We start from the raw sequence: 27,394 nt of genomic DNA, 5'->3' as shown, positions 1-27,394 counted from the left end.
AGTACCATACAGGACTCAGGCTGTGACTAGAACAAAATCTTAAAAAATGCAAGTGTGTCAGATATCATCTTAGATGCCGATAGTTCCTTACATCTTGAGTGTGCACACCAGTATTCCCTGTGAGCCCATATTATTTATCTGCAAGCAAATGACTGTTAAATGAATCCGTTAAATCAATCGCATTAACCATTCTGCAAAATTTAACAAGCAAAGTCCTGTAATTTCAATATTACGGATCATTTCCCCTTGCAGATTTCGTGACCTTCAGGAACACTTGGTAATTACAGACAGGTGTGTTGGAGCAGGGGTAGAACTGAGCTCTGCAGGTAGGTAGATCAAGATTGGGCAGCCTTAGTCTATTGAAATTAAAATAATCCAGCTCTGACCTACAAACAAAAAAAAGAACAAGGAGATAATGGATGATACGAGTCAACGGCACCAAGGGAATTGGAGTCATCTGATGGAGGATGACATCTCACAACAGGTATATTTCCTTCTTTGTTGGCTCATTCATTTCATATCGGTAACATTTGCACTGTATCATTACCACTGCTCAGACAAAATGTGACCTCAATGTACAACCTTTGACCTGCTGCAGCAGCTCAACAAACGTTATTTGGCCTTTTACAAAACCACAGTGGGGTCTTTTAGAAAAACGAAAAACATTCAAAATATAATCCTCCTGGTTCAAAACATCTCCCAATATCCTCCCTGTGGATGGGCATCCACCTCTTGTAGAGGTGAATGACTTTTCACCAAAGGAGAGCAACGGAGATCATCAATTCTCAAAAATAGCTCAAAACCGACAACTCATCATGAGACACTATAAAAGCACACATCTGATTCTTGGTGGACATGCAAGTGCAAAGCCAGGTTCCTGCAAGTAAGTCAATCATATCACCTAAGATATGGCATCTTCCTACATATTCTTCTTTGCACTTGCACTTTTAGTTGAATTGACTACAGCTTTGCCCAAAGTTAAAATGGACGAAGGACCTATAGACCAAGATAGACTAGTGTCGATAGTAGGAGAAGATGATTCAAGTGAAATGGGACCGGGGCAGCTCACCTTCAAAAGACACCCCATCATAGAGGGCAGACTGGTGGATGAAGATGGGACAAAACGCATCTTCATACTTGCAGTAAGTGTTTGCACGTTAATTTCTTGACAAAGTAAGCGTTTTATCCTACTTCAGGTAGGAGATTCTATGAATATATTTGCCAACATCTACATGCACTTTAAATCAGGAAATCGCACCAGTCCAGTACCATTCTGCTGGTGTGGTATGAATCAGATGACCTTTCTATGGGTATCAAACAGAGCTTTCTCAATTCAAGGCTGAATTGTCCTCACATTGCTACAATTATCAGTGTAGTAATGGAACAGTCGGAGAGAACTATGGGAAGGACATGGTCACAAGAGGGGAAATGGAATCTATGGATAAAAGGGCCCACAGTGATATTGTGAAAATTGGCTAAGCGAGGCATGGGAAACTTTGCCGCAATTTGACACATTTCTTCCATGTGGGGCTCCATGCGCCGGCTTTACTCCAGTAGTTTGGGAGCAGTTATGGAGAGGGATCTTGAGGCTGCCCTTGGGCGTGTGTTGTTCGAATTAACTTAAACATCTCCAGGTGTGGTTTTTAGACTTTCATACAGAAGGAGAAATGCCTGTAGAGGGAGCAGTGTTTTGGTTTTAGCTTGGGCTGCTTCTGTTCAACTGACTGTGCCACGTTCCGATGTGCTGACTGAAAATGCCTTTCACTTTTCCACCAGGACACAGGGATAAAAGGGTCTCTTGGGAAGGAAGCAAACCTTGCCTTTTCGAGAACCTTCACTGTGCCGCGTGGGACGGATCATGCTCTGGATGGATTCAACATGAGGGATGAGCGACGTAGCATAGATGATGTCATTCCCGTGGGCAGGAGGGACATAGACAGTAAGCACTGCCAAGTTTCTTATCGTCCTCCTCCCTATCTTCTTTGTAGATATTCTTACATAGCCATGAAAGTAGCTTGATATCCTTGAAAACTACTTTACATTTTAAGTCATTGCACATATGTACAGTTTTAAATCAATTTACCCAGGGATGGACTGGCCAGGTCATTGCCCTGCCTATGGTCCAAGATGCTGGTCTTACCTGTTTCAAGCTGGTCTCCCAGTTGAAAAGAGTTCAAAACCCCTCTACAACTGGAAAAATCAGACCAGCAAACCAGCTTAGGTTGTTTTAATCTTTGTTTCAGCAGGGAATACACCAGTGAGTAAACAACAGTTAGCCCAGTTACATTTAATGCTAAATTTGTTTTCCTCTTCCTGTTCTCTTCACAGTGCTGAGGTGCATGATAGGGAGAGTATACAGGCCCTGCTGGCAAGCTTGAAAAAACAGAGCAGCTGACAAAGCACCTGCATGATTTTCCCAGCTCTCCCCTGATCCTGCAAGATACTCCAAATATAAAGATGACAAACACACTTGTATGATTTAAAAAGAACTGAAATAAAAATTTATTAAAATCTGCAAAGTACGAGTCAGGTTCAAGGGGAACAGAAAGCATTCATCACGATTGTCACACAATCCTAAAATGAAGTGATAGAGTTCTTCCTCTGCCAACTCAATCTTCCTCTTTACATATCAAATATGCACACACACACAAACATACACACACACACACACACCCCATCAGTAATAATCTGGAGAAGAGTGACACAACTTGTATTAAGAGCACTTATATGGCTATTTCACCCAAAACCAAAAAAGGTTTAGAACAACATGAGGGGGAGTAAATTACCATTTTCAGGTGAACTGCTCTTTTAAATGCATTTAATCTACTAATGAATAAAACCTGACTTCATTGCCAAAACAGAGCATCATTGGTGAGTAAATTACAGTCTGAAAAAGCCTGTGAGTTTGCCCTGACCAACAATGAGCTTCTTGCTGGGAGCTTTATTGTTCCTTTTCCCCGGGCCTCCAGCGGGAGCCTTGGAAGGGGGTCTTTTCTGAGGGGGCTGGTTCTCCTCTCTTCCTTGCTCAGCACACTCTCTGTTGGCAAGCTTTCTCTTTGAGGTCCCGGTTGCTCTTCTGAGCTGTTCTGGCTGGGTCCCTTTCCCACCTGCTCGGATCCAGGCATTTCCACTATGTTCCCCCAGAGCGGATTGACCGGGACATTCATGCCTTAAGTTAGTGGTCTCTGGGTCCATATCCACAGAAAAACAAGAAAAAGGGGACAAAAGAAAAAACATTGGACTTTGAGAACAAGGTGAAACAATGAACAGGAATAAAAAAGGAGGGGAGGGCTGAGGACGGAAGGGTAGAAAAGGTCATGATTACATTGCTGACGTTAGTCTGCACTTTAACAGTCGGTGTGTTTATTTTACAGCTCTGAAACTGAACATTTGTCATGTAACCTGGTGGAGCGAAGCCCGCATTCCCACAAAAAGCGAGCGAGGTGGGGGGAACGTGTGCTCTTAAGAGTTTTTACAACAGATGTGGGGGCAGCCAGGTTTTATGGGATGGGGAATCATTTAAAGGTTGATCTTAAGTACTAGTCCCCAAGCAGGGACTGGCCAAGGATCGAGGTCTGGGCTGTGGAGGTGGACCTGGGCATCTTTCCGACCATGTGGCGTCAGAAAAAGGGAGCTCTTCTGCATGTGTGCGCAGCGAACAGACCAAGCATGAAGGTTATTCAGTACACCAAGAACTGAGCCCCCTCTTTAAAAAAAAAGAAGCAGCCAAAAAACACTTAAGACCCAATGAAATTACTTAATAAATGCAGATTCCTTATCGATCGGTCGCAGTGGGGGGCATACGCTCATTTCTAGAGAACACGTGATAGGACATTAACCTGTGGCATCATCATACATTTTTCTCTGGTATCCCAGAAGAGAAAGCCTACACATTTTAAAAAGGACACAACAGCATCTACATGGTCTCAAAACTACTACACAAGTCTAAGAGTGACAAAACCACTTTTGCATAGCATCTTTAAATGTGGCAGAGGCTCTACCTCTGAGACTGATGTCCATCCCAGTGGGGTCATGCTCTTCCTCCACAGTCACTGGTAAAGTGACAGGTTTTTTGGGTGCAGGGTGCACACAGGTGGGAAGTTGGCTGGTGCTGGGAAACTCCAACACCCGGTTGAGGGGGAGCTCATCATCCTTGTATGTGCATGCAAACTGAGAACGGAGGGTTGGTCGCACCACCTTTAAGAAAATGTAAATTAAAACAACCGTTATTTTTAAAAATGTACTTTATTTTCAAATTGCAACAATAGCTGAATTTTGTTTTACTCATTACAGCTATACAATTATACCACTTTTGCTAAAAAAAAAAAAAAAAAAAAAAAAAAAAAGTGATATGATTTTGAATCCAAAATAAATGAATAATAAACCAAAACTAAACCTTAACAAAACCTTATCCATATTACCTGATTGATAACATGCCATAGGTTTAAAGGATGGTTCACCAAAAAAAAAAAAAAAAAAAAAAAAAATTCTGTCATTAATTACTCACCCTCATGTCGTTCCAAACCCTTAAGACCTTGGTTCATCTTCGGAACAGAAATGGAGATTTTTTTTTGTTGAAATCCGAGAGCTTTCTGATCCTGCATAGACAGCAATGCAACTAATATGTTTAGGACCCAGAAAGGACATAGTTAAAATAGTCCATGGGACATCAGTTGTTCCACTGTTCAATAAGGATTCAATTCAACGGTTCAATTTCTGGGCCTTCAATGAGCCAGTTGAATTGCTGTATATTCAGGGTCAGTGAGCTCTCGGATTTCATCAAAAACATGTACATTTGTGTTTTAAAGATAAATCAGGGTCTTACGGGTTTGGAACGACATGATGGTGAGTAATTCATGGGACAATTTTCATTTTTGGGTGAACTGTTCCTTTAAGTTTGTTAAAACGTGAATATTATCAATGAATGATGTATGACACAGAGACACTGCAGCACTGGTACAACAGGACAAATGACGTTGTCCAGAAACACTCTGATACGGTCCTCAGATCATCAGGCAGTCTTATTTTTGAGCCCTGCTGATATAACTGGGCGGACATGACCACATCCAAAATCTTATGAAAATTAAAAAAAAAGGATAAATACTGCAGTCCAGAGGCTAGCGTGAGGAGCATGAAAGAAGGGAATGGTAGCTCGCACAGGCGTAGTGAACCTCTAAGGTCTCAAGAGTCTCAGAGAAGCGCTGATCCACCTCTTTCAGGGCCTTTGATCCATCCCTGCTAAGGATTATCAGGATTCAAGGCTCTCTCCCTTCAGACTAGCCGGCCACAGTAGGAGAGTGGAATTCAGGAAAGTAAAAAAATAAAAAATACTGCAGGCATAGTTGGGTGGGACTGCAAAAAGCATAGAGAGAATGGGGCAGTGGGGGGGAATCAAAGTTTGAGTGCAGATTTTTCAAAGCACTTTCTACAAAGAGCACCTAAACCAACAATATCACTAGACAGGGTGCTTCCATATTGGAGGCTTATATGGCACGTTGGGGAGCACAGATTGCACGCCAATACAGAGCCTTCTTTAAAAAACTAAAATAGCAACAGACCGGTTCAACCAGCGACCTCTTCTGATATGAACGTCATCTTTAACCCCTCAATAAGATGAGGGGTGTGTCTGAGTTTGTGAAGCACAAAGTGGAACTACACATGCCTGAATAACACCTGTTTTGGGACAAACCCATTGAGCCAGCTGACACTGCACCAGCAGCAGTGATATTATGACCCCATTTACATTTGCTATTAACATCGGAAAAAATTAGTGGTGAGCTGAGACAAAGTAACATGGTATTCACTTGATAGTGATGTGTATCGAATGAGTCAAACCAGGGGAGGGTCTCTGATTATATATTACTGTCAATGTCAGCGTTTTATTGAATGTTGGATAATAATGATAAAAATAGCCAATATCGATACATATCAAGGGTGTTTCCCTGCCTTTTCGGTCTCAAGACACTGTGATGGCTTTAAGATTCCTGTCAACCAACACAGACCTGAATGGTTTGGAGAACGGATGGATGGATTATTATTATAATTGTTTTTATTAACCATTTGAGAATGGGTGAATAAAAAAAGATCTTAAAACCAGATGGCTGTTCTAAGTGCGTTTTAATGGACATTCTTAGCAGGAAATATACTAACATTATGTAAAAATGTACTGCCATCTTTTTATATGAAAATACTGTCCCCCAGTGTATCGACTGGGGTTCATTATGAGTTCATTAAACCTTACAACATAACTGTACTCAGAATAACCAGTCTCTGCAGTCTTGCTGCTGGAGGAACGTCTTGATCTCTCCCCTTGTGCCAATTGAAGTGAGTTTGTGATGAAACTATTGGAGTACGGCTGGATAAAGACATTCAGCAGACAACAGGAAACAATAACCTTTCAAGTTCCCCTTGCTAGCTGAGTAACGCCACTGATATGGCAGGTTCAAAGTGATATTGATGCAGAAAGCTTCCGCCCGTCCAGTTCAGGAAGCGGTGAGCTGCCCGGAGACCATTACCGCTCACTAACACAGGAAGGCGGCCAGAAAGTGGAGGTCTAAAGAGACATCTGCTAGTGCAATCAAATAAAGAAGCCTTTTAACAAAATGTGCCTAGCATACATGTTCACAGAGCACTCACCATTTCTAATTGGTGAAAATGCCAGTACTAAAATAAACCCTGCCATTTATCATCACATTTAAAATGTGTTAGCAATCCAGAGACTAGTTAAGATTGGTTTCAGAAACAAGCTTCTTGACAGACATAATTTAGTTGCTATTCAGGCCGCCATTTCATATTAAGAGATTTATATCTTTCAAGAATTTTATAACCAAACAGTATAAAAAATAAAAAAAAATCTTATAAAGCCAAGAGATAATACTAAATCTTCTTCTCACAGCCCAGTGGGGTATTTTAAAGTTTTCTGGAAAAGATAGGCTTTAATTGTGCAAGCGTGCATCACTGCCAGGGATACTGGTTAAAGTCTGGAGTGTATTGTACGGCACTAAATTTCACACTCAGTGATTGTTTTTATGTAACAGGAAACCTGCTGCACAAGCACCATGCATAAAAAAAACAGCTGTATAAATGTGCACATTACAAAATAGAGGAAGCAGATGATACAATTTGTGAACGTGCATTACTTGCCGTCTGTTTTGAAAATCAAGTGTCACATTCAATTTCGGTTTGACCGCTATTTGAGACTGGGGTCTCTGCTTACAGCCACCATGATTCTTTACCTTGGACTTGATGTGTTCTTGTTGGCTCAAGATGCGGTTCCGTAAAGGCTTTGGAGAAGATCCCGTGGGAGCATCTGGAGATCTATAGGCACAAAGTGGAACGCGAACAAGCTGAATATTCAAAGATGGAAACAACACGTTGAAGATCAAAACAAAATGATAATTAAACACACACACACACACACATATATACACACAAATTAATTGACACGTCTATTAAAGGCAAGTAATCCTAGAAAATAGACAGGATTTTTTTTTTTTTGCATCAATTTTCGTATTGTTATTCAAATATTTAATTCAACATAGAAAAATATTTTTAGCATTTTAAAGATCCTTTTTTTGGACACATTTTTGTCCTATAGTGTGCAATTTTATATATATAAAAAAAAATACAATAAAATACAGCAGTGTGGAGTACCTCACTTGTAAAGGAAAGACAGGAAAATTCTATACAAACATTTATTACAGACTGCATTATTGCATTCTAAAGTGTAAGCATCTAATTACGCATTATTATACATTTACTTAAATTTGTCCTATGACCATATTTAACGGTTTTGTATAAAAACAGTTTTACAGCACAGCGGTGTAACTCACTTGTAAAGGGTAAGAAGACAGGCCCCAGAGCTGCCATTAAGAACAGCATGATCTTCAGAGAGCAATTCCGCCTTGTTCCTGCAGGGCGGTGCTAGTGCTTCTTCATCCAAAAGAGCCATCAGAACCTTAACGGTCTCTCGTCCTCCATAGGCAGTGGAGTGGTTAATAGCATACACTTTGGGCTAAAAAGGAAACATCTTGTGTCTTACTAATGAGGTTGGAAAAAATATTTGGAGAAGATGTACTCTATCTACTATTTTTACCCTTGCTGGACTGATTCCCGTGCCAACCACTGAATGTGTCTGCATGGTGTGTATTTGACAGATTCTTTCCTTGAGACTTTTGGCCGTATCCTCTGCTGCAAGGTACACTGGGTCTCCATTACTGCGGCCTTTGACCAGAGCAGCTCTAATACTAGACACCAGCTTGGTTCCAGCTTCCCTGTTGGCAGAAAAATTTGAGAAGAGTCCTGGCCTGAACACATCTGAAAGCCAATACTCCATTATAATCAAAGCGCCACCTGCTGGCTACAGGAAATGGCTCGTTTCACACTAAGTTTAACATGCAATGTCCAATCTGCATCAAACTTCACATATTTGGAATGAATACTGGCCTTTAGATGTCTTCAGGCCATGACTCTGTTATAATCATACCACCACCTATTGGCAATAGGACACGTCATGCTTTATACTTAAACATACTATGTTCAGTCTGCATCTAATTTCTTATGTTTCATAAAAGTGCTGGACTGAAGAAATCTACATGCCAAATTCCAGTTATAGTCATAGCGCCACCAGAAGGCTGCAGCAAGATTGACACAAATGACTTTGACACTCCTCCTATATTTACCACTTTAGATCCATATTGCTCACCGTAAGCTATTTTAGTAAAGCTGCCCGCTGGCGGTGAGCCCGGGTGCGAGGGCCCTTTCATCACTGTTCGCAGCTTTAATTAAGAATGCAGTGCAATACAGACAATTTAAAGACAAACATTTTCATACTCTAGCAGCCCTAAAGGTGCAGTTACAAACTTTAAAAGTGTAGCTCACCCAAAGATGAAAATTGTGCCATGAATTACTGACATTGTTCTAAACCTGTAAGACCTTTGTTCATCTTCAAAACACAAATTAAGATATTGAAGAAATTCAAGAGTGCACTGCTGTCTATGCAGGGTCAGAAAGCTCTCGGATTTCATCAACAATATTTTAATTTGTATACTGAAGTTGAACGAAGGTCTTACTGGTTTGGACTGAGATAAGGTTTTATCTTAAGCTCCCGTTTTGTGAATTGTGACCTGCAAATCCAGGTAAAAAAAATAAAAATAAAAAATAAAAAAAGAGCATCTAAATGCTACAGATAAGGCTCTTGGCTAGGAAAAGAGAACACGCACCGAGACAAAAACTCTAATTTAGGTGGTTTGGTTCAAATCAGCACAAGAAGCTTCATAGTTTGCAGTGTTGTGGGAAACTGCTGTATATTTAACATTCTGAACACATTATTCAATGATCCCATATATCTTGACAAATTTCCATGATTTTTTCACAACCTTTCCACTAATGCATCATTCAAACAGATTTGTCAACCAATTTGGCTTTAAAGACAATGATTCACACTCAAATAACTATGGTTTCCAAATCACAACGCATGTTTTTAGATCAGTGTCTATAAATTGCCTTCTACTACGATGAGATTATTATTATTGCCATCATTGACTATTAAAAACCATTTCCCAAGGCCTAGAAAACTTGATTTTAAAAATACAGTGTTTCCAGGTTTCCCATGACTGTTGGACTCCTGATTATTAATTATTTGTTATACAAAGAGGTTCGCTGCATTGAAACCATTTTGCTTGATTAAAATCTAGTGTGACCACTCTATAACTCATGTAAAAATGCGGCCTAGGAGATTCCAAGAAGTTTCTGTGCCAGACCAGTGCTATTGGTGTACTCCACCTCACTTTATGTGTGAATATATGAAGAGATTAATAAATGTAAACATTTGGGCTGCAGCGGGAAAGAGGCCGCCCTGAATCCCTGACCTTGCTTTTGTGAAAGGGAATTACAGTAACAGAATCATGTGGGAAAACAGATGTTAGCTCTACGAGAGACCCCGATTTCCCCCAAAAGGAGTGTTTGTGTGTGGTAATACAGTACTCCATAAGGTGCTGGGGGGTGGGGAACTGCACAGGCAGGGTAGCAGGCCGATGAAAGACCCCTTTTGGCTCAACGCTCACACTCGCTCGTCAGAGAAAAGAGACGTAGTGGTGAACAGGATCACATGCAGCAGGTCAAAGGCACTTCAATCAAAAATGAAGTTGATGCACATGATGCACTGCAGGAAATGACCTTGCGTCCTTTCTGAATAACTCCGTCATCTATTCAGTTCAGCTCCATGTGTTGTGCTGCCAAACGTCTAGTGGAGATTTGCTTGGACGTTTTGAAGTGCGAGTTATCATAGCAAAATCTCGCTGTTATGACGTTTAATCAGAGTTATCAAACTAAGGAGGGACAAGGCCACCATTTGCAGATCGTTACAACACACTTTGATGTTCTTTAGATAAACATGCTTGAACAATTCAGGCGATTTAATTAATACTGGTGCAGACATCATTAAAGGTTGCTTTAATTTATGCATCGATACATGGCGGCGGGTAAAAACAAGAGAATCCGTTTTTTTTTTTTTTTTTAAAGATAAGACTAAACCAACAGATCCACAAATGCAGATAGCAAGTACATTTTCTTTGGGCAAAGCATGGTGGTACAAAATCTGTTGTATAAATCAAAGGCTCCTCTACACTCATCTGGGGTTGTGCACTGATGATAGGGTGACAGAAATGAACTCAAGGCAAGGTCATGATGGTCCTGGCTTTTAATTCAAAGCACTATGTTCACAATATCATAATACACATACTACTGCTTAGGTTAGCATACAGTATGTGCAACATACAGTGCACCACTGTTTTTGACCTGAAACATCAGCCAAAAAGAGCAATATACAACAAACAGTGCATGGCATGGAATAATGCATCTCATAAAACAATGCCCTTTAAATGACCTTCCATTTCTAGTGTTTCTGATTAGAAGCAAGGAATAATCAGTGACTGTTTTTGGCCGATTTGGCTTAAACTAATTTAATCTTACTGCAAACACAGTGACTTTATGCATCATGGTACTCTTTTGAATACGCAGCAACTTACAGGGAAGAGAAGAAATTGTCGAATAAAGTAATTATTTGGGGGTTTTTTTGCACACAAAAAGTATTCTCGTAACTTCATAAAATTATGGTTGAACCACTGTTGTCACAAACTATTTAACAAATGTCCTTGCAACTTTTCTAGTCCTTGAAAGTGGTAAGTGTGATGCAGTCTATGCAGGGTCAGAAACCCTTCGGATTTCATCAAAAACATCTTCATTTGTGTTCCGAAGATGAATGAAGATCTTCAAGATCAGTAATTTATGATAGAACTTTCATTTTTGGGTGAACTATCACTTTAATCATATTAATTAATATTATGAGAGTGCCTAAATGCTTAAAAAGGTATGCAAGCTTTATTTGCAAAAAAACATGACTTTCTAAATGGAATACAATTCATTTAATAAATTAAGTCTTAAATTAATTTGTATGGCAATTTTTTTGGCCTGTATTAGAAGAATTATGTATTTCCAGCGAAGGCAAACATCTACAGCTGCTATGCAGACTTTAGAAATTTGTTGTGTTCAGAATGGAGTACTATATTGATATGCATTTCCGATTTATATATAAAAAACACAAAACAAACGATACATACCTGGGATTAGGGATTTCTCCCAGAACTTCTTGACACTGGTCGACAAAGTTGAGAAACTCCGATAAACCCTTTACGTGCTTCCTTAAGGGGTGAGACTCAGGTGGGGCGTACCCCTTTCCTCCCAACTGTATGGCCCTGACAAATGATGTTACTGTCTGAATATAGATAACACATCAATTAATTAGCATTCACAGTATGGTAAAAAAAAATGTGTGCAAATATCTTAAAGTATATGTCATTGCAGCTTCACCAGGAAGAGAGATGAGGCGCTGTCGCAGGCAGCATGTCTAAGGTCAGTAAAGGCTCTGTGACCCAGAGAGCGATTTGGGTTGTCCAGGGTGTATGCGAGGGCCAGGTCATTCTTGCAGTTCACCAGAAGGCCCAAATAAAAACAGAAAACTCTCCTGACAACTCTCTGTATCTGCAGGAAAGGTTGCACAACTTAGTGGAATAACTGGAAATGTATTTAAAACCAATGTTAACTGAAAGGGTAAAATGGTTTGTTTTTAACAGGAACAGCTCAGGAACAGCTCTCCGTTCTGCAATACTGATGAGTCAGTTAGCAGAATTGGACTCATGTTGTATAAAGGACGGGCTTTTTCCACAGCCCCTTAAGTTTAAACAGGCCAGGCTCATAAACTTCATCACCCCCAGTATTACAGTGGCAAAACCCAGCATCTACTCACACATAAATCAAAGCCCAGCAGAGCAGCTGTGAACAGAACTGGGCAAGAGCAGCAGCAATTTCAACACACTATACAAAGTGCTTTTAATACATCCTGTTCTCATTTGATGATTGTGAATATGATATGATATTGTATTAACCTTGTTCTGAAGAAGAGGCACATGCAAAGGGGTGAAATTTAACAGGAAAGAAAAGGAAAAAAAACACAGCCAGCAAAACAATAACAGAGTAAGATCTCGACATAAGTAACAGAATCAGATCCTTTGCTAAACTTCATCCTCCTTAGTTACTGTTACCAGGTGCAATAAGCTTTAAAATATCATACATGATACCGACATTTAATTATATAATAATTAATTATAATAACATGCATTAGTTATATTAATGATAGATTTTATATATAAAACATTGTACTAATATATATTGCATACACCGTTGTGCTCATAAATTTACATACCCCTTGCAGAATCTGCAAAATGTTAATAATTGAAACAATAAGAGGGATCATGAAAACTGCAGGTTATCATTTTTATTAATATTAATAACTGAATTTATAAAAATGACCCCATGGCCCTTGAATCTTAATACCATGTGTCTTTTCCTGGATGATCCACGACTGTTTTTATATTTTGTGATAGTTGTTCATGAGTCCCTTGTTGGTCCGGAGCAGTTCAACTGCATCATGTTCTTCAGAAAAATCTCCCTCCTGCACATTGTTTGGTCTTCCAGAATCTTCTGGATATTTGAACCCTTTCCAAAAGTGACTGTATGATTTTGAGATCCATATTTGTGTACGGAGGACAACTGAGAGACTCATACACAACTATTACAAAAGGGTAAAAACATTCACTGATGCTCAAGAAGCACTGCTTGAAGTGGAAGAAAAGAAGTGCCGGTACTTTTTAATAATTCACAATGTATGTACAATGCCACAATCAATCAATCAATAATTAAAAGATTTCAATACAAATTAGCATAAGTCAAGCTGCAATGCAAATGTTTTATTGACATCTGATCTGATTGCTGATGAAATCAGCCGTGCTTTCTCTTCATTAGGGCCGTTTTGAAATTACTGTTTGAATTGGTTTACTGGATCCTTGGAAAGTTTTTAGTGCTTTGTTGAAATATTTGTGTTCAACCCATTTTCTTTCATTGTAATGGTTTGTGAATAAGAGCTATACACACACAAACACACACACCTCCAATTCTAGTCTCATGCTAATGAATAACCATTTACCTGTGGACTACAGATTGCCTTGTTAGATGGAGTTGCGGGATACAAAGGAAGAGGATCCATTTTCTCCTTCTCACCAATGAGAAACTGAAACATTTGCATCTAGATATTGAGATAAGACCAAGAACATGCCACAAATTAAAGATCTTTGAGAAAGATGACTGAAAGAACATCCAGATCAGAGGCCCACTGGCAGCACTCACTGCGGTTAGGGGCTCCTCATGGTCCTCATTTATCCGAAGCTCCTTGAACATAATGAAGACGTCAATCAAGTCCACAGTATTGGTGCGTTTCAAAAAGCAGTCATACTCTTTTCGGATGAGGTCATAGTTTTGTGGAAGAGGGATATCGTTGTGGGATAGCTGGAGCTTCTCCAGAAGGAAGTATTTCCAGGCAGCCAAGACTTCACTCAAAACAACACTAAAGTCCCCATGTTCCTGTCAGGAGCAGAGCAAACACAGGGACAAGCATATTACGCAGAACCACTCCACAGAAAATGTACAGATACGGAACAAAATGTATGATTCAAACTTGTGTGACTCATTCTTTTCCCTACTGCAGCATATAGAGACTGTAAGCAAACATTTACATTCAAAGTGGAAATCCCATAAAATTATGTTCAAAAGTCCACCCATGAAAGAGTGTTTTTCACACACGTTTAAAATAAAATTATCAGCAGAAGAAATCCAGTAAAAATGTGGGGAGAAAATCTTCAATAGATCATTTGACTATCTGTATAAACATGATCTGTGTCACATATTTGACTTGCAGGGGTCCTATTATGCTCTTTTACAAAGTCTTAATTTTGTTTTGACGTTGTACTAGAACAGGCTCTCATACTATAGGTTGTTCAAAAAAAAACAACATTGCACATTTTGCATTATTACAACACCTCTCTCTGGAGTCTGGCATGAACAACACGAATAGTTCCTGTATCAAATGAAGTCCCGCCTTCTGAAATACGAAATGTGCTGTGATTGGTTAGCTGGGCCAGTGTGTGTTGTGATTGGCTCCACTCTGTGCCTGGTCGGGAAAATGTCACGCCCCTAACCAAAGCTAACTGTGAGCTTCAGTGTAAATATTGCGTCAAAATCAAATCAATTTGAGCGAAATTTAAACCCAGATGATTGTAACAACTAAGTTTGTCTGTCTTGGGAAAGCTAGCGTGTTTCCGACATAGCGATATAACACTCGTTGCCTTCTTTAGTGCAGCTCAACCTGGTCTCGTCCCATACACCAGCATTTGTGATGTCACAAATCCTGGAAAATATACGTTGTTGTCCAATCGAGTCATTTGTTGTAGTTTTAGTAAAGCGATTTCAGAGTGTCTCTGAGCTTTGCAGATCTTATTTATGCTCAAACAGCAACATCACAGACTAATTAAAGTAGAAAAAGTTAAAGCATAATAGGACCCCTTTAATTTGAGATTAAAACATTTAGAATAAATAAAATGAATAATATATATATTTCATTATTTTTGATCTACCAGTATATACCATATACACCTTTTCATTCAAAAATATAGCATCACAAGTAAAAATAACTTAATTTTTTTTTTTTGAAAATTTTATTTATCCCTGTGATGGATAAACTGTATTTCCAGGAGCCATTACTCCAGTCTTTAGTGTTACATTAATCATTATTATTACTATTATCAATGTCAAAAACAGCTATATATATATGTGGAACAAGTCTTCAAATCAAGTTCATGACAATGCAACGTTACCTGCTTGTTGACCCCAGCCATAGCAAGTTGTAGGACCATCAGCATCCCATCAGCCCCTTGGATGGTGGTCCTCTCAGAGTCTAACACCCTGTGACACTCTCTCCTGAAGACCCTGGTCATTGTTCTCAGGCTTTCTTCCATAAACACCATTATTCAACGTTAACAAAATTAACTGCAGAGCCAGAAAATCGAGCAGGTCAGCACTGCAATGATTATGAGCAGCCAGCATCACATAGACCTTTCCAAATCTAGCACTGAGCTAGAACAGAGAGAGTCCGAAGACATCAAGCAAATCACAATAATAGTCAGGAACAAGAGGAGCCCATTTACACTTTATTAGGAACAGGACCTCTAAACGTCTTAAATCAACTTACCAACACTGATATTTAGACGCGTCCTATGTCTCTAATGTGAATCACATAGGAAACAGACGCCAGTAGATGCAAGTTATTACAAACTGGTCCGATGCCTGTAAGTTTAAATTCACATGCCGGGACGCCTGGACCAATCACAGACCGCGATGCGTTAAACACGCCCCTTCCAAACGGGAAGTTAATACGAGCACAAACATCCAAGTAACAGAACGGTGATGGTTTCGTTTTGTTTCAAAGCACAAGAGTCGTAAAAGTAATCAAATGTCAGATATATTGCTCCGGGGTAAAATTAAAAAATGTCAATAATTTAGAGAAGTGCATCAATGCGTATTTTTCTTTGGCTTTGTTTCATGTGCTTAGAGATTCACAATTTTTTATTTTATTAATGCTCAAAAATCAAGAACAGTACATACACAAAAAATACAACCATTATCAGATTCAGTCTTCTTTTCTCTTCGTGCTGCTAGCGTCATGATTACGTCACTAACCTGGAAGTAAACAAGCGCGATCACGTGATCAGAAAGCGCGCTGAGAACGAGCACCGCATGGGGGTTTTTAATCTGCACCAGAACTCACTTTCTCAGCCTGTCGACCAACCGAGTATATAAAATTATTCCAGGTTTGTCTAATAAAGCTTTGATACCTATTTTAAGCACGCATGACTCTTTGCACACCAGCCTGCTGTCTCTGATCGTAAGTGTAACGTTAGTTAATTCATAACTTCGACAGTGAAATTAATGTATGGACACCGTGAAGAAATATAAAGAGTTGAATACTTTATTATTAACCTAATATATGCGAGGTACAGTAGAGATTAATTTATAGGGTTTATTTAATTTTGTAAAAGTTATTTTGGTTAAGTGTAGAAAACTTTATGTAACTAAAGCAATGTCTGGACAGCATACATCCCATTACGTTACTTTATATTATATCAGATAATACTTTGTCAACTATTATGGCATTTTTACAACAATAAAATGTGCTAATTTGTGTCTCTCCATGTTATTCATAATTTAGAGTGGAATGTAACACCCTTTCACCCAAACAACAAGGATTCATTTGATGGAAGATGCCAGATGAAACAGTTCGCACTGCAAGCTACACAGTGTCCTGTGAGGACTATGTTCATGTAGTGGAATTCAGTCCATTTGATTCTGGCTCACCTGCGTCACTTCTGGCGTATGGAGGAAACCAGTATGTGGTCGTGGGCACTTGTCGTTTTAAGGTGAGTACAGTAATTCAACAGACTGATCAGTCTGTGGTAAGAGTGCTAACCTTCTGGAGGTGTACCTCACTGCTGGGTTACAGTCCTGCTCCAACACACACTGATGAACTGGTTCAGGTGTATTTGATTAGAGGTGAAAACACTTCAGGAAGTGGATTCCCAGTGTCCTTTTTTGCGTACTATTTTCCCTAAACAATAGAGCAGGGTTCCTCAAATCTTACCCTGGAGGTCCAATGCGCTGCAGAGTTTAGCTCCAACCCTGATCAAACTCACCGACCTGTGATTTTCTATTGGTCTTGAAGACATTGATTAGCATGCTCAGGTGTGTTTGATTGGGGTAAGAGCTAAACTCTGCAGGAAAGTGGATCTCGTGGACCAGATTTGAGGATCCCTGCAATATAGGGTGTGCATGTGATGTCACCTTCAGCTGGAGTGACTGCAGTTCTGTACACTGAGTGGAAGCATTGGTTTTCAGTGTGAATGCTGTGACCGAAAACACACAACACACCTTAAACGAGAAAAAGCTTTGCGATTGACTGTACAAACAGAAACAAATGGACTCCTGGCAGCCAAACAGATTTGCAGATGTCGTTTTGTGTTAATATGTTAAATTTAAAATCTTACCCTATATATTGTATTGTTCTATATCATTTTGACAACTCATCGAATAAGTATTTATCATCTTATGTTTTGCATAACTGGATTGGTTTTTAAATAAACACTGACAAGAACTAATCAAAGTAAAATCCGGATTTAGACCAACCTATTCTGTATTTACATAGTGTGCACCAGCAAAATTTGCTCTATGTTTTTCCCTGGCTTTGCAAGCAGGCACATATAAATGTCAGGAAACACGATTCCTGGCTATATGTCAATATCCATGGACCACTGGATATTTGGTGAGTCATAAGAAACATTATATCGAGTCCAGCAACTTTTAGTTTAAACTGATCATTGTTTGTTTTACTCGCGTTTTCGCAGGTTCCCTATTAAATCCATTCACACAGCAGGCTCTTTTGCCACTCAGTCCAGCGGAGGGGGATGTGTTTCGGTGGGAAAGTGATGTCAATGCATACCCCCTATAGACCTTTTTCACATTACCAGGTTTCTTAGCAGCGGAAGTCAGCATAGTTGGGTTTCAAAGGACAAAAATAGAGAGAGACTGATAACGGCAGTCAGAATAGGAAACTATGTCTAATTTACCATCCCTCCCATAGACACTGTATTAAAAACACCTTTATTAACAGCGTTAACTAGGTTTTTTTGTAAATTTTTGATGCAAAGGTGATATAATACAGAGTGTTATAAATTAACATACTTTTTCTTTTTTTTTTTTGTCAAAATATAAAAGTACTTTTGAGGATTTATGTTGCTGATGACTGTTGAAATGTGTCATCACTGACTTGTGAAAAGGGTCCATATTCAAGATAACCAATCTCAATTACTATTTAGGATATTTTGAAGGGTATATGAATTGGGATGCCGGGTCTAATGAGTTCTCTTTGACAGCCTCAAGTAATCACAATTTTTTCCAACAAAACATCCTTTCTTCCATGAAACTCCAGAACTGTGTTCAGAAAGGACTGGGCAGTATACAGCTTTAAATTAGTTTTTAAAATAGTTTGTACGACCAAGGAGTCAAGGTTTGGCTGGTTACCATGGTCCTGTTAGAAATACCAGAACGCTTTCAGGTTCCTAGAAGTATTGTTAGCTGACCACCATTCAAAATTAGCTGGCAAAATATTTCACAACCAACTATAAGTTGCATTTCAAATGTAAATGTCATTATTTCATTATGGGCATTATTGCATTTTGTTCATTTGTCGCACTAGTTTAACAATTTATTGAATGAAAGATCAAGTCATTTTGTGGGATAATGGGAACTATCATATACAGTACAACAAGATAAATGGCATACTACAAAATATGGGAGATATACTATAGTATCATATACTACAAGCTTTGGCAAATATAATAGATTGTCTGGGAAATTCAGACATTCAGAAAATGTACACAATGGCTGTACCATTGAATATTTCCTTACCATATAGCAAGGGAAAAAACTTCATAAAACAGCAGGCAAAAAGTACCTGAATGACTGACTACTGATGAAATTTTAAAGTGCACATCCAATGCACATTTTACTATTCCATGAGGCCACAGGAGAGGATTTGTGGTCATGCAACTGATGCTATAGTACATAGACAATGACATGATGGTGAATGTGGAACACCCAGATTGCATTCATACTATATACAGTACAGACCAAAAGTTTGGACACACCTTCTCATTCAAAGAGTTTTCTTTATGTTCATGACTATATAAATTGTAGATTCACACTGAAGCCATCAAAACTATGAATTAACACGTGGAATTATACATGGAATTATATACATGACAAAAAAGTGTGAAACAACTGAAAATGTGTCATATTCTAGGTTCTTCAAAAAAGCCACCTTTTGCTTTGATTACTGCTTTGCACACTCTTGGCAATCTCTTTTCTGCATACAGATATAGTACTGCTCAGAATATACCCATCCATATCAATGTATGAGAAAACCGTGTTTTTATGAGGATGGTGCATGAGAACAGATCATTTCCTGTCAACAAGTCTAGTGATTTCTATTGGTGCAGGAGGAAGACACAGAAGTCGAAGATGTAGAATTCACTTCTTTGCAAGTGTTCTTGCATGGAGTACGTGTGGATGCTATCGCATGGAGCCCTGAAGCGCGTCTGGACAAGCTCCCTCCAGTCATCAGGTATGGCTTTGAGAATGTGTTGTTTTTTATGTGGGGAGAAACCAAATCAAACTGATGGAATACAATGTGACTTTGTGTGTGTAATATAAGATGGGGAATTATGATGATGTATGGAAGTAGCACAGATCTCAATGCCAGACACCATACAGTTCTTCATCTACAACCGGGTTCCTTCTCTTCATTAGAGGCTCAGACACCGTAAATGATAATTGATTTATTTTACTGCAACAAATTCTGATATTCTTTTAAATGTTAGATAAATATGCTTTTTCTGTATTGTACTATGGAAATACCCGGCCTAATTGATGTCTGAGTCAATTGGGATATTTGAGAGTTGAGATATTTTACCACACACGCACAAACATACTCATTTTTGTTCAAACAAATGTGTTTTCTCAGAACATGTTTTTATCACGAGAGACCCATTTTCCAGGGATCGATTCATTACCGAGATTTGTATGTTCATGTCAAGTAGTGGAAAGTGTCCGTCACAGCTGTAGTTTGATCTGGTTTGTATCAAGAGTCTAATAAGATGTTGTCAGTCTGACATGTTCTTCGTTAAGCTGTGAACTTGGGAAGGTTCTGCTCCTGGTAGGGAAGTTTCCTGTAGGTTTAGCAGCATGGGAAGGGCAGAGTTATTTCCTGGCCATGCTGTGGTCAGGGCGGAAGGTGTAGCGTGCACTGTCTTTTATTTGAGTTTATTTTCTTTTTCACTGTAGGTGTATCTCTTGGGAACGGAGTACTAAAGATCTTATTAAGGTTTCGTGGGCTGGCTTGACATGGAGTCAGAGGTTATTGACAGGTTGACTCGTTGCCTGCTGGTACTGCTGGCATGAAAACGTTTGGTACCGTTGTGAAGTTACGCCATCCGCGCAACAATCTAGCCAAAGACAACTTGCAAATGAACATGTTGATAGAACGATGTGATGGTAATCTGACCTTTCGTGGCAAGAACTGGTGTGATTTTTGTTTGTTATAAGATGGAAGAAGATTTTGTCTGTGTGTGGTATGGTAACAGAAAAATGTGCGTGCGACTCTCTAACTAAAAGTGTTTTTCTTGTCAGAGGTGAGTTAGTGTAATTGTGTGAATAATTGCTGCTGCTGATTAGTGGCAGAGCTGTTTTATTAGGTTTGGTTGGATTTTGAACAGACAAATGTGAAAATGGCGTGACGAATTTCTGACTTTGGTTGTTTGTCTTTAACATTTGTAATCTCTCCAGTGTTTTATCTTCTGACTGTGGTTTGTTACACACCCACGTACATGATGGTGACTAAATGCAGTGTATTATTTTAACCCCCCCACCCCATTTCAGGCTTTGCACCGCAGCGGCTGACAGAAAAGTCAGGCTTTGGACATCTGATCTTCAAAACAATTGTGATGTAAAGGTAGCTCTTTCTTCTCCTGTACACTCTGTTTATTTGCTGGTGATATAAAATTAAAGGAATAGCTAGTTCACCCAGAAATGAAAACCATTGTACAGTAATGTTTCTTTCTGTCTTTGGCTGACTTATTCACTGTATGAACGTTCTGTAATTTCTTGTGTTGTCTAGGTGATGGAAGGCCACACCAGCTACATCAATCATCTAGTGTTTGAGCCTGCAGAAGGAAAGCAAATAGCCTCTGTCAGCGATGACCACACTTGCAGGTTAGTTGCACTGCAGTCCGAGTGTATGAGTGTGAGAAAGTGAAATATATGTGTGTGAGTGCGTTCTGTTCTCTGTTAATGATGCAGAAAGTCTTGACCAAATTTCCACACTGAAACCCGACACTAAACACAACACAGCTCGCCGTTGCTCTGCGTAAGCGTCAACCGCCACTTGCTCGCGGAGTTTTTCTAAGTAATTGGTTAAACGTGGAAATCCAATCAGCAGCCGAGCCTTTTCCTCTCCACGGCCACAGTTAACGAGCTCCACGAATGTGGCCCCACCAATCAGCCACTGAGGTAAGTGTGGTTTCCTGGCAGTCAGAGGTAATGTAAGAGAGCACTCCTGGAGGCTCGGGTCTTCCCTTGCGTCAGAACCGTGTAACTGACACACCTGGATGTTGCAGCTCTGCGGCCTGCCACAACTCAATGGCCCGGCCTTTCTCTTCCCAGCTTGCAAACCCTAATGGCTTCAAGGTGGACGAGGACCAAGATGGTAGTTTTCCTTATAGACATCCAATTTTCAGCTATTTGATCCATTGTGCAGACCTTGCCATGACAGTTTTATGATATACATCTTAAAATTTGGATGGTGTAACCATATTTTCTCAACATGATCAGTTGCTTTTGCCATTCCTGTCCCATTGCGTTATAGACGTTGCATCCCTTTCTTGATATTAACCATCATGTTTCACATAATCTGCGCTGGGATGTTTGTGGATGTGCTTCGAGCCCTGTGCATTTCTTAGTGCATACACTGCCAGTGTCAGCATGTGACCTAATATCAGCACTGACCCATTGTGCTGTGATAATGTTTTGAAACACTTTTCATCTGGGTGGTGCAACATTGAGAATAGGAGTGCGCTGCTCTTCTCGCAGCTGTTTTATTGATGTTGGTAGAACTTTAGACTGTGATTAAAGGAGGATCGCAGATCTTTATCATAGTCAGGGCCCTGGGGTGAGACCGTTTCAGTTTGCAGCTTCGGCAGTAATGGGCTTCTTCTCTACTGGAACCTGTATGTGCTGAAACCCCTTTTGTAATCCCTAACACCCCTAAGATTGGCTCAGTTAGAAGCAGCCTATTATTTTGATTAAGTAATAACCATCTCTTATGAATAAATCATGGCCCACCCGACAGCACAGTAAGGTGCAAACCACTGCAGTTACCGTATATAACTAATCCTGAGCTGCCAGCTCAAATGAGAGATTTGATATGATGATTTGAGATTTGGTGTCTCGCTGTGGTCGTGCTCATAAGGAAAACAGCCAAACGTTACCCAGAGTGCCCGCCAAAACCATAGTTTACACATGCCCATCAGAACTTAGATACAGATGTTGATATATGTTGCTTTGGTCAGTGGATTTTGTGTCAGAGATAGTGTGTTTGGTGGGAGAGCAGAGGGGCCACTGAAGGGATTATCCTGTGGAGCCAGAGAAAATAGTAGAGTGCTCCATCTGCAGAAAGATTTAAATTCTGTCACGTTGAGACAATATGGGACGTAGGAGGAACAGCGAGCTGGAACAAGGGAAAGATCAGGTTAATATTAGAGAAAGAGAGTGAACCTTTTCCAGTCAGGCCACACAAACAGCTTTTGATACAAATGTGGCTCTCAGCTGGAATGTTTATCCATGTCATGACACACCTCCCCTGTTTAAAGGACCACCTGTTATGGTCACCAGCATATGTTTAAGGATGCTGTTCTGCAGCATGGGATACTAGTATGGTTGTGTCCCTACTAGGTTTCCTAACACCAGTTGAAATTCATGCTGTTCTTTTCAGCAGGGTTCTTCTTCAACACGGGCATTTACATTTTTTCTTGCCTGCCTTTTAAGATCTCGCCACTGAGGGTTTGATCAACCACCTCAATTACAGAATCGCCTTGATTTCAAACCATTTCAGATCTCCTCTAGTGTTACGTAATTCTCTGTGTGTGTGTGTCGGGGGAAGAGTGCGACCTGTTTCCTTTTGAAGATCAGAGGAGTTTTTTTGCTATAGTAGAGTTGCAGGCCTCAGTGCCACCTACAGATTTCTTTAGGGAGTGCAGGTCACACAAGGGAATGCTGAGTTGACAGAGTTCAAGCTAGGAGGATGAGGCATACCTTTAGTTCCAGTGAATTACAGGTGTTTTTTGCATCAACAGTTCTGTAAGACAGAAAAGGGGTTTGGCCCAAAATCATAGAACAAGAACATCATAAGTAACTTTTTTGAAACACAGGTAACATCTCCAACTGGTACACAAATAGCACTATGATGACCAAAGGTAGATTTGACTACAAATTGATTATGATCCTTCTGGAGGACCACTTTATAGATAAGTGTGTTGGAACAGGCTGGAGTAAAACTCCATAGGAAGATGGTCTTCCAGGAGGAGTAGTAGACACCACCGGCAGTAAAGTTTGGACCTAGCATTCTGCTAAACTGATGACACAATCTAAGATAATCTCAATTCTTTTTAAGAAGGATACTTTCAGTACTGCCTTAGAATTTTACTAATACAAGGTCCCTTGGAAGGGAAACTTTTACTTCTAACTTTTCAGAATAGCCTTCCAAAGGAACATGTGATGCCTTGAAATGTTGTTTACAATTTCTTTTTTTACCGTTAACGGTTCAACAGCTTAGTGCAAGGCTGGGCAACTTCAGTGTGAGTTGTTTGATTAGAGTTTGAACTATACTGATCAGGACAGTGGACCTCCAAGATCGAAGTTGCCCAGCCCTGCCTTAGTGCTGCCTTTTTCTCTAAACGGTACATACCTTTAGAATATGTACCTCAGAGGTAGTAATATGTACTCTCATAGTACTATTATTAACCCACTCCCTAAGTTTTCTAACCGAGCCATCATGTCCTACAAAGTGAGTCTGGTGACGATAGATGTTTTTGGGTTGGTTTCGCCCGCCTCACATATGTTTCTGTGTGAGGTTATAAACTTTTTATTCTCTTCATGATTGATAAATTATACTAGACCACAAAAAAAAGTGTAATTTTGGCTACTGAGAGCACTTGAATGTAAACAAAACCACTAACACTGTTGGTTTAAAACAGGTCAGGTCAGAACTGTTATTCACACCATCTCAGTCAAAGAATTACCCCTGACCTGGTCGCCACCATAAATGTTTGTTTCAACAGTTCTTAACTCAGTTTCAGCATTTCTCACCCCTGCCCCATCTGAAAAATCCCATTGCACGCTCAGGTCAGCTTCCCGATTGTGCAGTGTGGGAAAACACAGACAAGCCAGACAGACCCTCCCCTTGTTTTCTCTCTTAGAACTTCCATGACTTCAAACACTTCCCTCTCTTTCAACTCATATTGTACATGGCTGCCGCATGTTATTCCACAATGCTGTGTAAGTTATTGGAGAGACTTACTCAATAGCAGTAGCACATTGTCTGTGATGCTTCTCACTGTGTTTGTGTGCTTAGTGTCTTAATCCTCATTTGGCTTTGTCAAGGTTGTAGAGAGCTAACTTTTCGCCCTCTTGCATACCCTGGTGGTTGTCAAGGCTGGCAATTTTTGGTTTCGCGTGCAATTGAACTCTTGCTTGGCGTGGGGTTCTGAGTAAAGGGGTTTTAACCATGTTTGTGTGGTGTGGTCTGAAACCTCACTCATACTCAGCAAAGGAGTTGATCAGAGCAGAGATGCCCCAGACAAGAGGAGACAGTTCGGGAGTTCCTGGAAAATGTTGAGGAGAGCTTAGGTGCTTACAAAGACCATCGTCTGGTAACTGTTGAGCATAGGGCATGTCCTCCAAGTACCGCCCAGCTGCAGATATTAATCTACCCAACTGCACGGTTGACATTCAGACAGGCTTTGGAGTGCCTTCTCAATGACCTCATCAACCAAGCGGTTGTGCGTCTTTCCTATTAATGGAGGGCTTCTTCTCCCCCCTCTCCTTCTCTTCCCCCACACTTTCCCAGAAAACCTCCACAGTTTCAACTCATTTGAGAGAGTTTGTGGTTCTCTTCACTCGGGCCTCTGTGATGTGGTAAACCCAAGATCTGATCTCTAGTGAAACCATCCAGAATCTGATCTCCAGTCTTCTCCGTCCAAATGATTTATGGCGTCTGCTTGCAGGCCTCTTGCTGTATCTGCACTTGCCCTAGCGTGCCTTCACAAATTTCCTCGAGGCCAAATTTGGAATGAAAATCTTGTGTTCTTAGGAAGATAAAGCTGGGAGGTATTGGCAATCCTGCTTCTGAGTGGAACTCCAGGTCAGCTGCAGGCAAGAGTTCCTGTAGTTCACCTGGTAGAGCATGGTGCTGGCCACTCCAAGGTCACCACTTTGATTCCTAAGGAACACATACTGATAAAATGTATACCTTGATTGCAAAGTGTCCTGAATGCTTCATGTTTCTTCTCATTTATAGCTTGAAATCTGTATCTTTTTAAGTTGTTTTCAAAACTCTGTAGTCTTCAGTCATTCTCATTCTGTTGTTTTATTTTAGATTAGTGGTTAATGGTTTTTCAATGACAAGAAGTTATTTTTAATAATTTGACTTCCTTCCGTGTGCCTAATTGAGTTCTTTTTAGGATTATGCCACTTCTGATTAGTGTCCTGTTTCTGACAGTGCTTTTTTTAGCAACCAACTCATTTGGTTTTTACTTTCAGACTTTTTGTGTGTGCATGTTTTAAATGTTAAGAACACATCGGGACAGGAGGTGATGTAATAACCCATGCATGGCCTCATTATTTCTTTTCCTGTTGCTTAAACATTTGCTGTGTCACCATGACCTCTGGTACTTTATTACACCACTTATAATTTGTATTACATTTAAATAATATGGGGGAAAGAATATCAACACAATTAAAAGTGCACATCTTGATTAAACCCCTAGTACTTTAGGAGACTTTCCCTGTTTAGCATGTAAAATTAACCTAAACAATGTTTTGATCAAGTTCTATCTTTTGGCCATCGTGCAGGATAGATGCTCTGGTGAACATATATTACAGCTTTCCTCATACTTAATGTCTTTTTTTTTGTATTGTATTTACCTGAAGATAATTTTTTTACTTTTTCTTCTTAAAGAGTGTGGAACCTTGATGGTACTGAAACCATTTCATTCAGACTGCGTTCCCCTGGCGTAAGTGTCTGTTGGCACCCTGAGGACCCCTGCAAGGTCAGAAACAAATCTGACATTACTAATGGTTATATGGGATGTAGATTTCGATGTGAACTTTCAGTGTGATATATTTCTTTAATACAGTTGATGGTGGCGGAGAAGAAAGGCACTATACGGTTCTATGACCTTGTTACACAACACGCAATTCTGTCTCTGGACAGCGGGCAGGTGCCGCTCATGTCAGCTGACTGGTGTCTCACAAACACTATCAAGGTTGGAGCTGTGGTGGCCAACGATTGGGTGATCTGGGACATTACCCGCTCTAGGTAAATGCAACTTTGTCTCTGTGGCTAAAATGCATTATTTGGGCAGTGAGTTGCTTTTAAAGTAGAACTATTGTGTGGTCGACATGACCTGTGTCACCTGTTCCTCTTAATTTAGATAATCTTTCTGAGAATGAAGAATTTGTCCATAATGTGCATCAATCCTTAAAACCTTAAAACCTTCAGCTGAGCAGTTTTGTTAAAGGTGGAGTGAATTAAATTGTCGGTAAATGATGCTGATGTGCTTTGCCTGTAGTTATCCACTCGAGAAGAGACCAGCTCATGTTGACAAGGCAAGACATTTCAGGTAATTTTTTTGTTTAATGATCAGATGATTTCTTTGCTAGACTGCATCCATGACTATAATCCTGGTGGCCTTTCTTCTACAGATGGTCAAGGGCAAATGAGAATCTTTTCGCTACCACAGGCTATCCGGGAAAAATCAACAGTCAGTTATTGGTGCATCATCTGGGGCATCCACAGGTTTGTAAAATGATGTACTTTTGTCTTTGAGTTTGAAAGAGATTTGCATTACAATGGGATACAAATGTCTTTGCAGCCTGTGATGATTGGTTCTGCATCTGTGGGGGCTGGTCTAAGCTGGCATAGGACCCTGCCTCTATGTGTTATTGGTGGGGACCGAAAGCTGTTCTTCTGGATGACAGAGATGTAACCTGGACAGAAGTCAACTGGAGAGTGTTTCTGTTTTCCTTTTTCAATAAATAAAGTCATATTTTTCATGCACTGTCA

The 27,394-nt window shown here is 40.0% G+C and overlaps 3 protein-coding genes across 5 annotated transcripts; 2 read left to right on the top strand and 1 right to left on the bottom strand.

Annotated features, from left to right (window-relative positions):
• Nucleotides 1-851: 851 nt before the first annotated feature.
• pmch (pro-melanin-concentrating hormone) lies at nt 852-2,470 on the top strand. The gene is made up of 3 exons (XM_052554709.1): nt 852-1,142; nt 1,777-1,939; nt 2,329-2,470. The coding sequence occupies exons 1-3, from the start codon at nt 909-911 to the stop codon at nt 2,376-2,378; spliced, it is 447 nt and encodes a 148-aa protein (XP_052410669.1). The 5' UTR covers nt 852-908; the 3' UTR covers nt 2,379-2,470.
• An 8-nt stretch (nt 2,471-2,478) lies between these two features.
• parpbp (PARP1 binding protein) lies at nt 2,479-16,950 on the bottom strand. Of its 2 annotated transcripts, none has more exons than XM_052554705.1 (11): nt 16,801-16,950; nt 15,264-15,435; nt 13,741-13,974; nt 13,541-13,639; nt 11,869-12,039; nt 11,619-11,773; nt 8,096-8,273; nt 7,833-8,014; nt 7,236-7,317; nt 4,002-4,197; nt 2,479-3,185 (listed from the first exon to the last, which is right to left on the bottom strand). In XM_052554705.1, the coding sequence occupies exons 2-11, from the start codon at nt 15,411-15,413 to the stop codon at nt 2,881-2,883; spliced, it is 1,752 nt and encodes a 583-aa protein (XP_052410665.1). In that variant the 5' UTR covers nt 15,414-15,435; nt 16,801-16,950; the 3' UTR covers nt 2,479-2,880. The 2 variants fall into 2 exon arrangements, with proteins under 2 accessions (XP_052410665.1, XP_052410666.1); XM_052554706.1 differs by lacking the exon at nt 16,801-16,950 and adding an exon at nt 15,638-15,796.
• Nucleotides 16,099-27,394, top strand: nup37 (nucleoporin 37). 2 transcript variants are annotated; one of them, XM_052554707.1, is made up of 10 exons: nt 16,099-16,256; nt 16,655-16,862; nt 19,497-19,621; nt 20,935-21,007; nt 21,173-21,267; nt 26,288-26,378; nt 26,466-26,647; nt 26,901-26,951; nt 27,034-27,127; nt 27,204-27,394. In XM_052554707.1, the coding sequence occupies exons 2-10, from the start codon at nt 16,707-16,709 to the stop codon at nt 27,315-27,317; spliced, it is 981 nt and encodes a 326-aa protein (XP_052410667.1). In that variant the 5' UTR covers nt 16,099-16,256; nt 16,655-16,706; the 3' UTR covers nt 27,318-27,394. The 2 variants fall into 2 exon arrangements, with proteins under 2 accessions (XP_052410667.1, XP_052410668.1); XM_052554708.1 differs by having other exon boundaries at nt 16,171-16,330.

Source organism: Carassius gibelio, chromosome B4 (genome assembly GCF_023724105.1).
Source record: "Carassius gibelio isolate Cgi1373 ecotype wild population from Czech Republic chromosome B4, carGib1.2-hapl.c, whole genome shotgun sequence".
Taxonomy (NCBI): domain Eukaryota; kingdom Metazoa; phylum Chordata; class Actinopteri; order Cypriniformes; family Cyprinidae; genus Carassius; species Carassius gibelio.
This window is presented reverse-complemented; position numbering and strand designations above follow the sequence as displayed.